This window comes from Gossypium raimondii, chromosome 9, assembly GCF_025698545.1.
Source record: "Gossypium raimondii isolate GPD5lz chromosome 9, ASM2569854v1, whole genome shotgun sequence".
NCBI classification, from domain to species: domain Eukaryota; kingdom Viridiplantae; phylum Streptophyta; class Magnoliopsida; order Malvales; family Malvaceae; genus Gossypium; species Gossypium raimondii.
Genome location: NC_068573.1, coordinates 42,367,540 through 42,378,809, shown reverse-complemented (window position 1 = coordinate 42,378,809; position 11,270 = coordinate 42,367,540). Strand labels below are relative to the sequence as shown.

At 34.8% G+C, this 11,270-nt stretch overlaps 1 protein-coding gene across 4 annotated transcripts; it reads left to right on the top strand.

The window, feature by feature from the left end:
* On the top strand, nt 1-6,512 carry LOC105799892 (two-component response regulator-like APRR7). Of its 4 annotated transcripts, none has more exons than XM_052620429.1 (11): nt 1-114; nt 225-281; nt 731-798; nt 1,001-1,346; nt 1,943-2,104; nt 2,225-2,358; nt 2,683-2,844; nt 3,604-3,787; nt 4,375-4,825; nt 4,942-5,761; nt 6,068-6,512. In XM_052620429.1, the coding sequence occupies exons 4-11, from the start codon at nt 1,013-1,015 to the stop codon at nt 6,176-6,178; spliced, it is 2,358 nt and encodes a 785-aa protein (XP_052476389.1). In that variant the 5' UTR covers nt 1-114; nt 225-281; nt 731-798; nt 1,001-1,012; the 3' UTR covers nt 6,179-6,512. The 4 variants fall into 4 exon arrangements, with proteins under 4 accessions (XP_052476389.1, XP_052476390.1, XP_012486153.1 ...); XM_052620430.1 differs by having other exon boundaries at nt 731-801; XM_012630699.2 differs by having other exon boundaries at nt 17-281.
* The last annotated feature ends 4,758 nt before the right edge of the window (nt 6,513-11,270 follow it).

Below are 11,270 nucleotides of genomic sequence, written 5' to 3'. Positions count from 1 at the left end.
TAATCTAAAGGTCGGCGATATCTGTTCCTTCCGAGTCTCTCTATTTCTCAGGCAGTCAATTTATTTTTAAAAAATAAAATCTAATCTGCGTTAAATTTAGGAAATTTTTTTTTGGTAATAACTGAAAATTTTCATTTCAATGTAAAAATTATGCTTTGAAATTAATTTTTTTGCTTGAGTTTTGGGCTATTTTATTTTTAAATCCGGACATGTTTTCGATCCAGCTGAATAACGATGGTTAGTTGAAGCTTTGCGGAGGATTATCTTCATTTCAAATGCCTGTAAGTTCTTCAGCTTTATATCAGATTTGAAAAGATTTATTTTATTGAATTCTTTATGACATAGATTTCATTTTCTATTTAGAACTACAAAGAAATGATACTGTAGAATATTCAAAATTTTCAATTTAGTAATTTACTTATAATTGTTGATAGCTTTAGATTAGGTTTTGGTTAGGAGTAGAAAAACTTTGCTTTAATTTTAGCAGCAGATTTTTGGTGCTTGATATTAGGGTTTTTGGCATAGAAGTCTTTAAAAATTTTACTTGTTTATTTTAATAATTTTAAATCAACTTGTGGTTACATGTTTATCTATAAAGATTAAGCTTGTTTTGTATTGTAACGGGTTTCTTCCTTAAAATGAGGAAAATATCGGGAGTTTTACTTGGCTGTTCTTAATGATTAGATTCTGGTGGATTATTTTGACGGGATGCTCTGTTGTTTTTATACAGGGTGAAAACAGCTTAGGGAGTATAGAGTTGGTTTCTGAAGATTAAACGGAGTTAACATTTTCCTTGTGGTGGTTTGTTTAACCTTTTAGTTATGGATCTCTTTTTTTATTTGCTCTTGTTTTAGGTTGAACTCTCTGTATTTTCAGAGGTTTGACTTTTCAAAGAGAAAGCTATGTACTACTTATTTTTTGAGTTGAAGAAGGATTTTACTGTTCCAATCTTGGACTGTCCTTATTGTTTGTTACCAGTACTGTCTAATCTGATTTACAGGGAAGCGTCTAGATGAATGTTGATGGTGATGGTGACAAAGGGTTACGGGAACTAAATCATAGGCTCTATGATGGTAGCAAGAGAACTACAAATGGAGTTGTGGCTGAGGAGCACGTGATGCTGGAGGATGTGAAAGTTAACAAGATTGCTCAAAATGTGAAAGATGGTCATGTTGTGGCCGTTCAGGCTCCTGCTATGCGGCAAATAACACAGCAACAGCCTCAAAATGCAATGTGTTATTGGCAGAGGTTTCTGCATCTAACAACAGTTACAGTTCTGCTTGTAGAAAATGATGATTCTACCCGCCATGTTGTCACTGCACTTCTCCGCAATTGCTGTTATGATGGTGAGTGACTCAAGTCTTTCAAGGATTATAACACACAATAATTTGGCTTTCTTTTTTGGCTGATCAGTTGCAAAATAACAGATTTATGCCTCAGAATTGTTATCTTGGATATTGTTATCATGGTTTGGAGGTTATTCATTTTATTCTATAAATTATTAAATTTCTCATACATGCAACCTTCAAATATTTCAGGTCACATGGAAGGAAAGCTTATATCTCAACTAGTTTGATTAGATACTTAGCTTCTCTAATATACATATTGCTTGTTGAGAGCCAAATTTAGCTAAGCTTAGTTTGGCTTGCTATAGCGCTTAAAGCCTGAAGTTTTCTTATCGTACATTTCATCTTGTCTATTCATAGCATCACTAGACTCAATATTTTATTAGATTTTAATGATGATATTTTATGATACCTATTTATTCTTATCAGTTATTTCATGTTTGATTCTTCTCTTTTTCTTTTCTGTCTACAAGAGATATTTATTCATGCGCCGGATACACTCTTCCATTCTGGAACACTCAACTTATCATTTATCTGGTGAAATATAGGGGCTTATGTAGCCTGTGCTAACTTAAATATTCACTTCACATTCCCAGTTGTTGAAGCTGCAAATGTATTACAAGCATGGAAGATTCTAGAAGATTTAACGAATCATATTGATCTTATTTTGGCTGAGGTGGGAATGCCTTCCTTATCTGGCCTTGTTCTTTTGAGCAAGATTATGAGCCACAAAACACGAAAAAATGTTCCTGTGATCAGTAAGCCTCCAGTCTCTTCTGCCTTTTTTAAATTCTTCTAGTATTTTTTTATCCAATTCTTTCTTTCACTTCGAGGTCTTTTAAGTATATACTTTTAACTAATATTTTTGATGAGTGCAGTGATGTCATCTCAGGATTCTATGAATCTAGTCTTTAAGTGTTTGTCAAAAGGTGCCGTTGACTTTTTAGTGAAGCCTATTCGAAAGAATGAGCTTAAGAACCTTTGGCAGCATGTTTGGAGGAGATGCCATAGTGTGAGTCCTTCACTTCTTCAGATTTAGCTTCCCTATTTACAAGTAGAGATTGCAAAATATGTACTAGCAAGTTTTTCTTTTTGTTTCATGCTTTATTTTTAAAAAAATAGATAAAATATTTCAAATAAAAAGCATACTCCATTAGTTTATTTTCCAACCATATGAAGAAGTTAACATCTAAGATGGGTATTTGATTAGGAAAACTTCTAGTTGTACTAGTTTGTTTTGAAAAAGAAAAAACAATAAAAGCAAAAAGATAGAATTGGATTACATTTATGTTTTCGTAGTTTTCTTTGTCACATGATTATTTTTCTGCTCCCTCAGTCTAGTGGTAGTGGAAGTGAGAGTGGAACACAGACTCAAAAATCTGTGAGATCAAAAAGTGTTGAGAAGTCTGACAACAACAGTGGCAGCAATGATGAGGAAAATAACGGGAGCATTGGTCTAAATATCGGAGATGGTAGTGATGATGGGAGTGGCACTCAGGTATTCAAAACCTGTCCTTCAGTTGCATTTTTTAATTAAAAAAAATGTTTTAATATCTAGTAGTGAAATTTAGGCCTTGGATTGTACTGAACTATAGTCAGCAACTTTTACTTCTGAACTGCTCTTTCATTTATTTATATCATAGTGCGGAGTGGGTAGTTTTTTTTTTTTTTTTCTGTTTATATTAATTTATAATATTTAAAGATATTTGTTTTTAGTTGTAATGGACTTTCATTCAAGTTTAATTTATGACGTGTAATGTTTCGCTGAAGCCATCATGAAATGAATTTTATAAGTCATGGACTACATTAAGCTCTGCCTGTGCTAACCTTTGCTTAGGAAATAATGTACATATTCTCAAGAAAAGAGAGCTGTTTGGTGTCTGAACTTTGTATATATGAAAGAACAAACAAGTAGGTTCTGAACTCCTAAACTCCAACGGCATTATTTATTGTTTACCATCAATTTCATACAGATACATGTATAACATTGTAGGTATTATGTTTTTAGAATAAACATTATAGAGATTATTGGCAGTCTGCATGAATTATTTTATTCTTTCCAAATTTAGGGCTAACTATCTACAAATGCTACATCCTCTTAATCACTTTGTGGTATTTGGGCTATAACCTCTGATTCCTCATCCTTAACAGTTGAACTTCATCTCTCTCGAAACTTGGATGAAAAGGTCACAAAGTTGTTATAAAACTGGAAATATATGTAGTGGAAAACTAATACCTGTGCATTTTTTTTTTGCAGAATTCTTGGACAAAACAAGCGGTAGAAGTTGACAGCCCTCGTCTGGTTTCACCCTCAGATCAAGTTGCTGAGTGCCCTGATAGTACATGTGCCCAAGTTGTCCATTCAAATGCAGAATTATCCGGGAACAAGTGGGTGCCAGTTGCTGCAGCAAAGGGGTGCCAAGAACAAGATGAACAGCTTGGTAAATATGAATTTCAAATGTTTAGCTTGAAGTAGGTTTGGATTGAGTCATCGCAGTAAGAAGCTGGAGCTCAACTTGAAACTTGAGGCTCAAGGCTCAATTCAGGCTCGATTCTAGATAAAAATTGAACTACTTGAGCTCGTTCAACTAGGCTCGTTTATCTAGTAAAGATGAGTTCATTTCCCATACTCGACTTCAAACTCAACTGTCTGTACTTGAACTCAAGCACGGGTTCTAACAATGATTTTTCTGATAGTAAATAAAAACAATAAACATATACTAAAAGAAGGGTTCGATTAAGCAAGCAAACTACTCAAGCTGAGAATTAAGATACTCAAACTGAGCTCTTTTAATAGCTTGAGTTGCCGAGCTTGAGGTCTGCTCAACAATGACCAAACTGAATTCAATTTTTGTTGAGTGGAACCCAATTAGCTTGCAGGCAGTGTCTCATTACACCCTCAGCTTGAAGCATGCCATGCTGGGCAACATCTTTAATCTGAGTGCCTTTTTAACTTTCTTTCTTTTAATGGCAGAACTGCCTTGTCTCTCTTCTCTTCTTTTAGCCTTATTGATCCTTTCTATTGCAGACAATGTTGCAGTGGGTAAGGACCTGGATATAGGCATGCCTAGAAATTTAGATTTACAACTAGAGTGTCCAGTTGAGGTCCCAATCAGAACAGTTGGAGCTAAACAGATTAACCTGCTTGATATGAGCTCCAGTAAATTCAGTGAACAGATTGAGAAAAGGCAGCTGGACCTCAATAGTGAAAGCCCATCAAACAAACAAAAGTCTGAGGCTGCTAATCAAACTGGAACTACATCTAAGACTACTGATCTTAAGAAGGAAATTGCAGAGAATGAGGTTTCAAACAGGCTTTCCAAGATCCCAGATGTCAATGATAAAACCATCAATGATTCTAAAGAACCACCATCTGTTGAACTTGGGTTGAAGAGACTTAGAGGTGTTAAAGATGCTGTGACTGTAGTTAGGGATGAGCGGAATGTTTTGAGACGATCAGACTCTTCAGCCTTCTCAAGGTATGAAGTAGAGACTAATGCTTTGGAGCATCAACTTCAGTGAATCCCAAAAAAAGTACTCTGTTGTGATTTGTTGAATTCTGATTAGTTCTGACAATTATGTCTATTACCTGCAGGTATAATACTGCATCAAATGCAAATAAGGTTCCCGTTGTCAACATTGGAAGCTCGTCTGCACTTGATAGTAATTTAGAATTGACAAGACAAGGATCAGTATGCAATAACGAATCTCATTTGGTTAATGAACTTCCCAATCAAAGCTCAAATGTCGGTAGCAATAACATTGATAGGGGCTCCACAACTAACAATGCTTTTGCCAAAGCAGCAGTTGATAAGAATAAGTCAGCTGCATCATCCACTGTCAGATCTTTGCACCCATCATCTATTTTCCAGCCAATGAAAAATGACCTTTTAAGGGCTACTCAGAAAGTTGTATTTGACAAGGCTGATGATGTATCTACTACAGCAGGACTGGCTCAAGCTAGAGGCATTCACCACGAACTGCAAATGCAACATCCCTCAAACCATTATGATCAACATCACCATCTTACTCATGGTATGCAACAGCAGCAGCCACCAGAACATGATGATTTATCTTTGAAAAAATTGGCTGCAGATGCTCCTCATTGTGGATCATCAAATGTGTTGGGTGGGCTGGTTGAAGGAAATGCTGCCAACTACAGTGTCAATGGAAGTGCCTCAGGTAGTAACCATGGAAGCAATGGGCCAAATGGAAGTAGCAATGCAGTCAATACTGTAGGGACAAATATGGAAAGTGATAATGGAATAGCTGGGAAAAGTGGAAGTGGTGATGTGAGCGGGAGCGGGAGCGGGAGCGGGAGCGGGGGCAAAGCAGACCAGAGCAAGTCTGCTCATAGGGAAGCTGCTTTGACCAAATTTCGCCAGAAAAGGAAAGAGAGATGCTTCCAAAAAAAGGTAGCTTACATCGAGCTGTTTAATAATATTCTAGTTAGTCAATTTCTACTTGAAAATCTTCAAGCCACCAGCACATCATGCCATATATTTCTGACATGCACATATTAGATGCATGAGAATTATGTAACACAAGATTTTGTTTCCATTTTGACTGAAACTATTTTCCTTCTAGCTCATTGAGACATCTTCCTACTGTATGGGAACTGGTTGCACCTCTTTGTTTGTTTGGTTTTGTTTTAACACTTGGAGCTGATTAATTTCAGGATCTCAAGAGTAACTTTTCTTAATACTCCTTTTTTTTTTCAGGTTAGGTACCAAAGCAGGAAACGACTAGCAGAACAACGACCTCGCATCAGAGGTCAATTCGTGCGACAAACAGTGAACAACGACCCAGCATCCAATTCATGCGACGAATAGTGAACAAGAAAAAAGCAGAACAAGAGATAAAGTAAACCTTCTTGCTGGTACTGCAAAGAGACCGGTCTAGACTATTTGACAATGTTAGTCTTGATGAACTGTGTTTTATTGCTATAGACCTTCCTCTTTTTTCCTTTTTTTTTTCTTTTAATTTTATAATTTGTTGTTATGAACATAAATTGTGCATTAGGGGAACTGGAGAAGGTAGAAGACTTCTAAATTAAGACCCTATTTGATTTGGTGTGCTGGATTCATGAACATCATTGAACAATTGGGTGCTTTGTAAACCATTTTAAAATCATGTTCTATTGGTTAGTTTGTGGTGTTCCTTTAACCGTGGCTTCATTCGCAAACCGTCCTTGGAAGTTGCAAATGAATTACTAGACTATGGTTTGATTAAGCCATAGGCCTTCGCAAATACCAATATCCATGAACATAGGTAAAGCCCAATTGTTCTTGAAAGACAATACATTACCCGAAATCATCTAAAAATGATATTCCATTTTTAATAGCCATTTAATTTATCTTCCGAGATAAGGAATGATTCAAGGAACCATGAACAGCCTTCACTCTTGAACGATGAAAGGGAAAATTCTGCATTCACATCATTTAACTTTAGTTTTAATTTTATTTTTAACATCTAGCTTTAGTGGGACCCACAAAAGAAAACTCAAAGTCAAAGAAAACGAAAGAAGTCGGGGGAGGAGATTGCCACGGGAGGTTAAAAAGTCGAGGCACATGTACTTATCACCGGAATGTAACACTTCCGATAGAAGGCCATGTTGCACCAACGCCCACCATGGGTTAGAGAAGAACCGGCAACTAGAGGGAAGAGACTGCGGCCATCACATCGACCTTCAGCCACCAAAGGAACAATGTTGGTGCAGCAGTGTTCGATCTCCCTCGCGCTTCAAACCAGGGAGGCTAAAGTGGTAGTGGTGCCACCTAAAAAAACTGGGGAAGCCAATCGGACCAAACCCAATGTGGCGAACAGAAGGGGGGGAGGAGCCTCCAAAGCCATTGGAGAAAAGCCTCTTATCTTCGGTCAAAGGCCGACGAAAGAGAGGGGGGAAAGGTTTGGACATTATTGTGTTAGGAAAGCAAGGAAAGGAAGGCAAACAACAGCCGGCACAAGGCCGATCATGGCAGAGGAGAGAAAGGTTGTTTGTAGGATTTGTAGTGATTTAAATTTGATTTATTACAAGATTTCATCAAAGAGGCATTCATTTAATTAGGTTTCCTTGTATTTAACAGAGCTTTCCTTTAAGCCTAAGACTGTACGGCTATTTATCGAAATTAGTTTTAAATGTCGATTTATATGTTTATTTTTTAAATGTTATTTTTATATTTTTATTCAAATTATTAAATATAATTAAATTTATTAACTTATTTAATAAATCAAATATTACAATAAAAATTAATTCAAATTTAACATATTCAATATATAATATAGTTTTACTTCACATAATTAATGCAAAGTACATTATTCAAAATAATAGCTAATTAACATATATAAATTATTTTAATAATTCAATGTTAGAATTAAGTAACCCTAACCTTATTTTAATAAAATATAGTGGTAAAATAAAATAAAAGTAAAATTCATATAGAACTATACTTCTTTTATTTTATTTTATTTTAAAATAAGGTTTTTAAATCTTATTAAACTCCATCTATTTGATATTGATTTGATAAGGTATTTCAATTTTACTACACTCCTATTAGAATATAATTTTACAAGCCTACAAATAGATAGTCTACTCCTCTTGTAATTATTTGAATTTGACATAGTAAATTTTCTTCTCATTTACCTGTGATTTTTTTCCCGAAAGGATTTCCACGTAAAAACCTGTGTGTTCTTTATTTTTCCTTTCTCTTTCCTTTGCGATATATTATCATTACCGACATTCTATTTTTACAAAATGGTATCCAAGCTTTCGGGTTGTTCATCTCAATCACGGTAATGACGTCTTTGAAGTATGAAATTCCGTTGTTGGATTGCAACACTAAATTCGCGTTGTGACAAATAAAGATGCAGATGGACTTAGAGGAAACCCTGCTAAGGTAGATAAGATGTCTTCGACATTGACAGAGGAAGAGAAGAAGTATAAGGATCGAAAGGCGTTAACACAGTTATATCTTTATTTGTCTAACGAAATTTTGCAGGATGTGATGAAGAAGAAGACCGCCGCTACATTATGGAAGAGACTGGAACAAATATGTATGTCGAAAACTCTAACCAACAAGTTGCATATGAAGCAACGTCTTTATACTCATCGTTTGAAGGATTGTGCGTCTGTGCACGAACACTTAACAGTGTTTAAAGAAATTCTCTCAAACTTGGAGGCCATGGAGGTTCAGTATGATAAGGAAGATCTAGGGTTGATTCTACTTTGTTCGTTGCCCCCGTCTTATTCAACATTTAGAGACACGATTTTATATAGCCGTGAGTCTCTCACAGTTGATGAGATTTATGATTCTTTGACCTCGTATGCTAAGATGAAGCATATTGTGGTTAAAATTGACTCTCAGGAAGAGGGTCTCATTGTTCGTGGGAGACAAGATCAGAATGCTGATGATGATCGTTGTAATGGCCCAAATTCAATTTTATCGGAATAATGGTTTCGTAACCACAAATCCGATTTAAAGAGAAATTTATTTTAATATTTTTGCATGAATATTGATATGATAGGAAAATCGTATGAAAATATCGATAGAAAAATTTTACCGATTTAGTGGTTAATTAGAAAAAGAAATTATTGAAGAAATTGGGTAAAAATAAGGTATCGAGACCTCGATCTCGTAAAATCGAGTCAAAAACATTTTTATAAATATTTATGAAGTGTTAGTAATATGGTTATTAAAATTTCGTTGGAAAATTTTAATGTTTGGGTAGTCAATTAAGTAAAAAGGACTAAATTGAAAAAGGCGTAAAAGTTACTAAAGGGATTAAATAGCTCAATTGTGAAATGAGGAGGGACATAAATTGCAAATAACCCCAAAAGGAGATATTTTGGGCGGCATACGCTGAGAAAAATCAGGAGAATTGAAGAAATAAGGGTAAAATTGGAATATTACAAAATTTGCTTTAAAAGTTAGGACTAAAGTGGAATTATCTAGATTTCTCTTTATTTTCTGCACTCTCATCAGCCAAAAACGTCCTAAGGGTTTCTTCAAGCTGGTTTTCATAATTTTGCACCAAGTGAGTTAATTCTTGCCTTTTTCTTGTAATTTTGTGTTTCTAAGACTTTTACAACTAGGTCCTATTACTAAATTCATTAGTTTTTATTTTATGAATGATATTGAAAGTTGATATGAATATGTGCTGGAATTTTATGAGGAAATAGGATGAAATTGATGCTTTAATTTGTTTATGAGATGATTTTATTAGGTAATTCCAATAGAAATTGATTTTAGGACCTAATTGTGAAAAAGTTTAGAATTAAAGTTTAGTGCTGAAATTCTGATTTCCAAAGGTGATAAGGTAGTTTAAAGTGATATAATAAAGTGTTTACTGAGAAAAATCAGCTCAATTGAGAGGTCAATTGAGCAGGGACGAAATTATCATTGTTGAAAGTTTAAGGGAAAAATGGTAATTAACACCATGCACTAAAACAGTTTTGGACAGCAGCAGTACTCTGACTTTGAAAAAATCACCAAAAATTGTAGAGATTGAATTAGAGGGTGAATAAAATATGAAATTAAAGCTTATTGAGTCTAGTTTCTTATAAAAGAAACGGTGTAAGCAATGGAATTGTAAATCATGAGATATAATAGATTTTGTGAGACAAGGTCAGAATGAATTCGGGTTTCCCTGTTCTGACTTTGGAAAATCATTAAAAATTGTACAAAAATGATTGTGAGTTATAATTTATATGTTTAGAATCCTTAATGAGTCTATTTTCTGAAGAAATAAAGGGAAGCATCATCCTAATTCTGTACTGTGAGATAATTAATTTTTAGTGAAGATGGGTCATAACTGTCATACAGTGAAACAGGGGAAACTTTAAAGAATAAACTGTACTTATTGGCTAAACCAAAAATTCTGAAATTTTTATGGTAAGAAGATATGTGAGTCTAGTTTCAGGGAAAATTAACGGATCTTAATTTGGAGTTCCGTACCTCAAGATATAAATAATTTAGTGACTGTGACTCAGTGAGGCAGCTTTGACTGCACTATAAATAATAATGGAATTGTAGAGAAAGCTACATATGAACATGAAATGTATTAGATTAATGATTAAATTTATTTATTTAGATCCGGAAAATTCAAATACGAAGCAAGATCGAGGAAAATAAAAAGTTCGGGATTAGTAGATTTTTGCTTACGAACAAGTATCGAGGTAAGTTCGTGTAACTTGAATTATATTCATAAATGCTTGAAATGTTTGTTATTGATGTGAATATGAGTTGGATGTTTGTTGTATGGTAATTGATGAAGTATTGATATACTTGATGAAAAGAGGAAATAACTCCCGGTTGAATGAAAGGAAAATTCGATGGATCTCTGAAAAGGATTTGACGGTAAAAAGGATCTAGCTCGGACGGGTGATCCTATCCTGATATAGCCGTCCCGAAGAATATGTGGAAAATGGATTTAGCCCGGACGGGTAATCCGAATTAGGTCTCAATTTAGCTTTGACTGGTAATTCGGATCCAAGCTCATTAGAGTAATTGTCGCTGCGGATTTAGCCTGGACCGGTAATCCCGACAATACTCGTGAGTTTATATTACTGGATTTAGCTCGGACTGGTAATCCTATTGTAAGGATGAGGTTCATGGAGTGTGCTCTCTGAAATGGAAATGTGCGCACATGAATATGAATTGACGGACCCAGATTTGTACACTTAGGTGTACCCCTGAAAGTCCATCGAAATTCCAAGTAGTTCAACGGGATAAATATGGAAACATAATATGGGAATGGAAATCATGGAATTGATGAGCTCATCAATCACGATATATATATTATTGATACATGGAAATTATTAGACTAACTTGAATGTTGAGTTTGTGTATGATAGGGGAATAATGTATTGAATGGAATATGGATGTATGAATGTTTATTGCATTGTGTTAAAAATATTAGGTAAGT

Bases quoted from the DNA above. Each gene is read 5' to 3' on its own strand.
- LOC105799892 (XM_052620429.1), top strand. From the start codon at position 1,013: ATGAATGTTGATGGTGATGGTGACAAAGGGTTACGGGAACTAAATCAT. The intron at 2,359-2,682 runs GTGAGTCCTTCA...CTGCTCCCTCAG, and splicing joins TTTGGAGGAGATGCCATAGT to TCTAGTGGTAGTGGAAGTGA. The intron at 3,788-4,374 runs GTAAATATGAAT...TTTCTATTGCAG, and splicing joins AGAACAAGATGAACAGCTTG to ACAATGTTGCAGTGGGTAAG.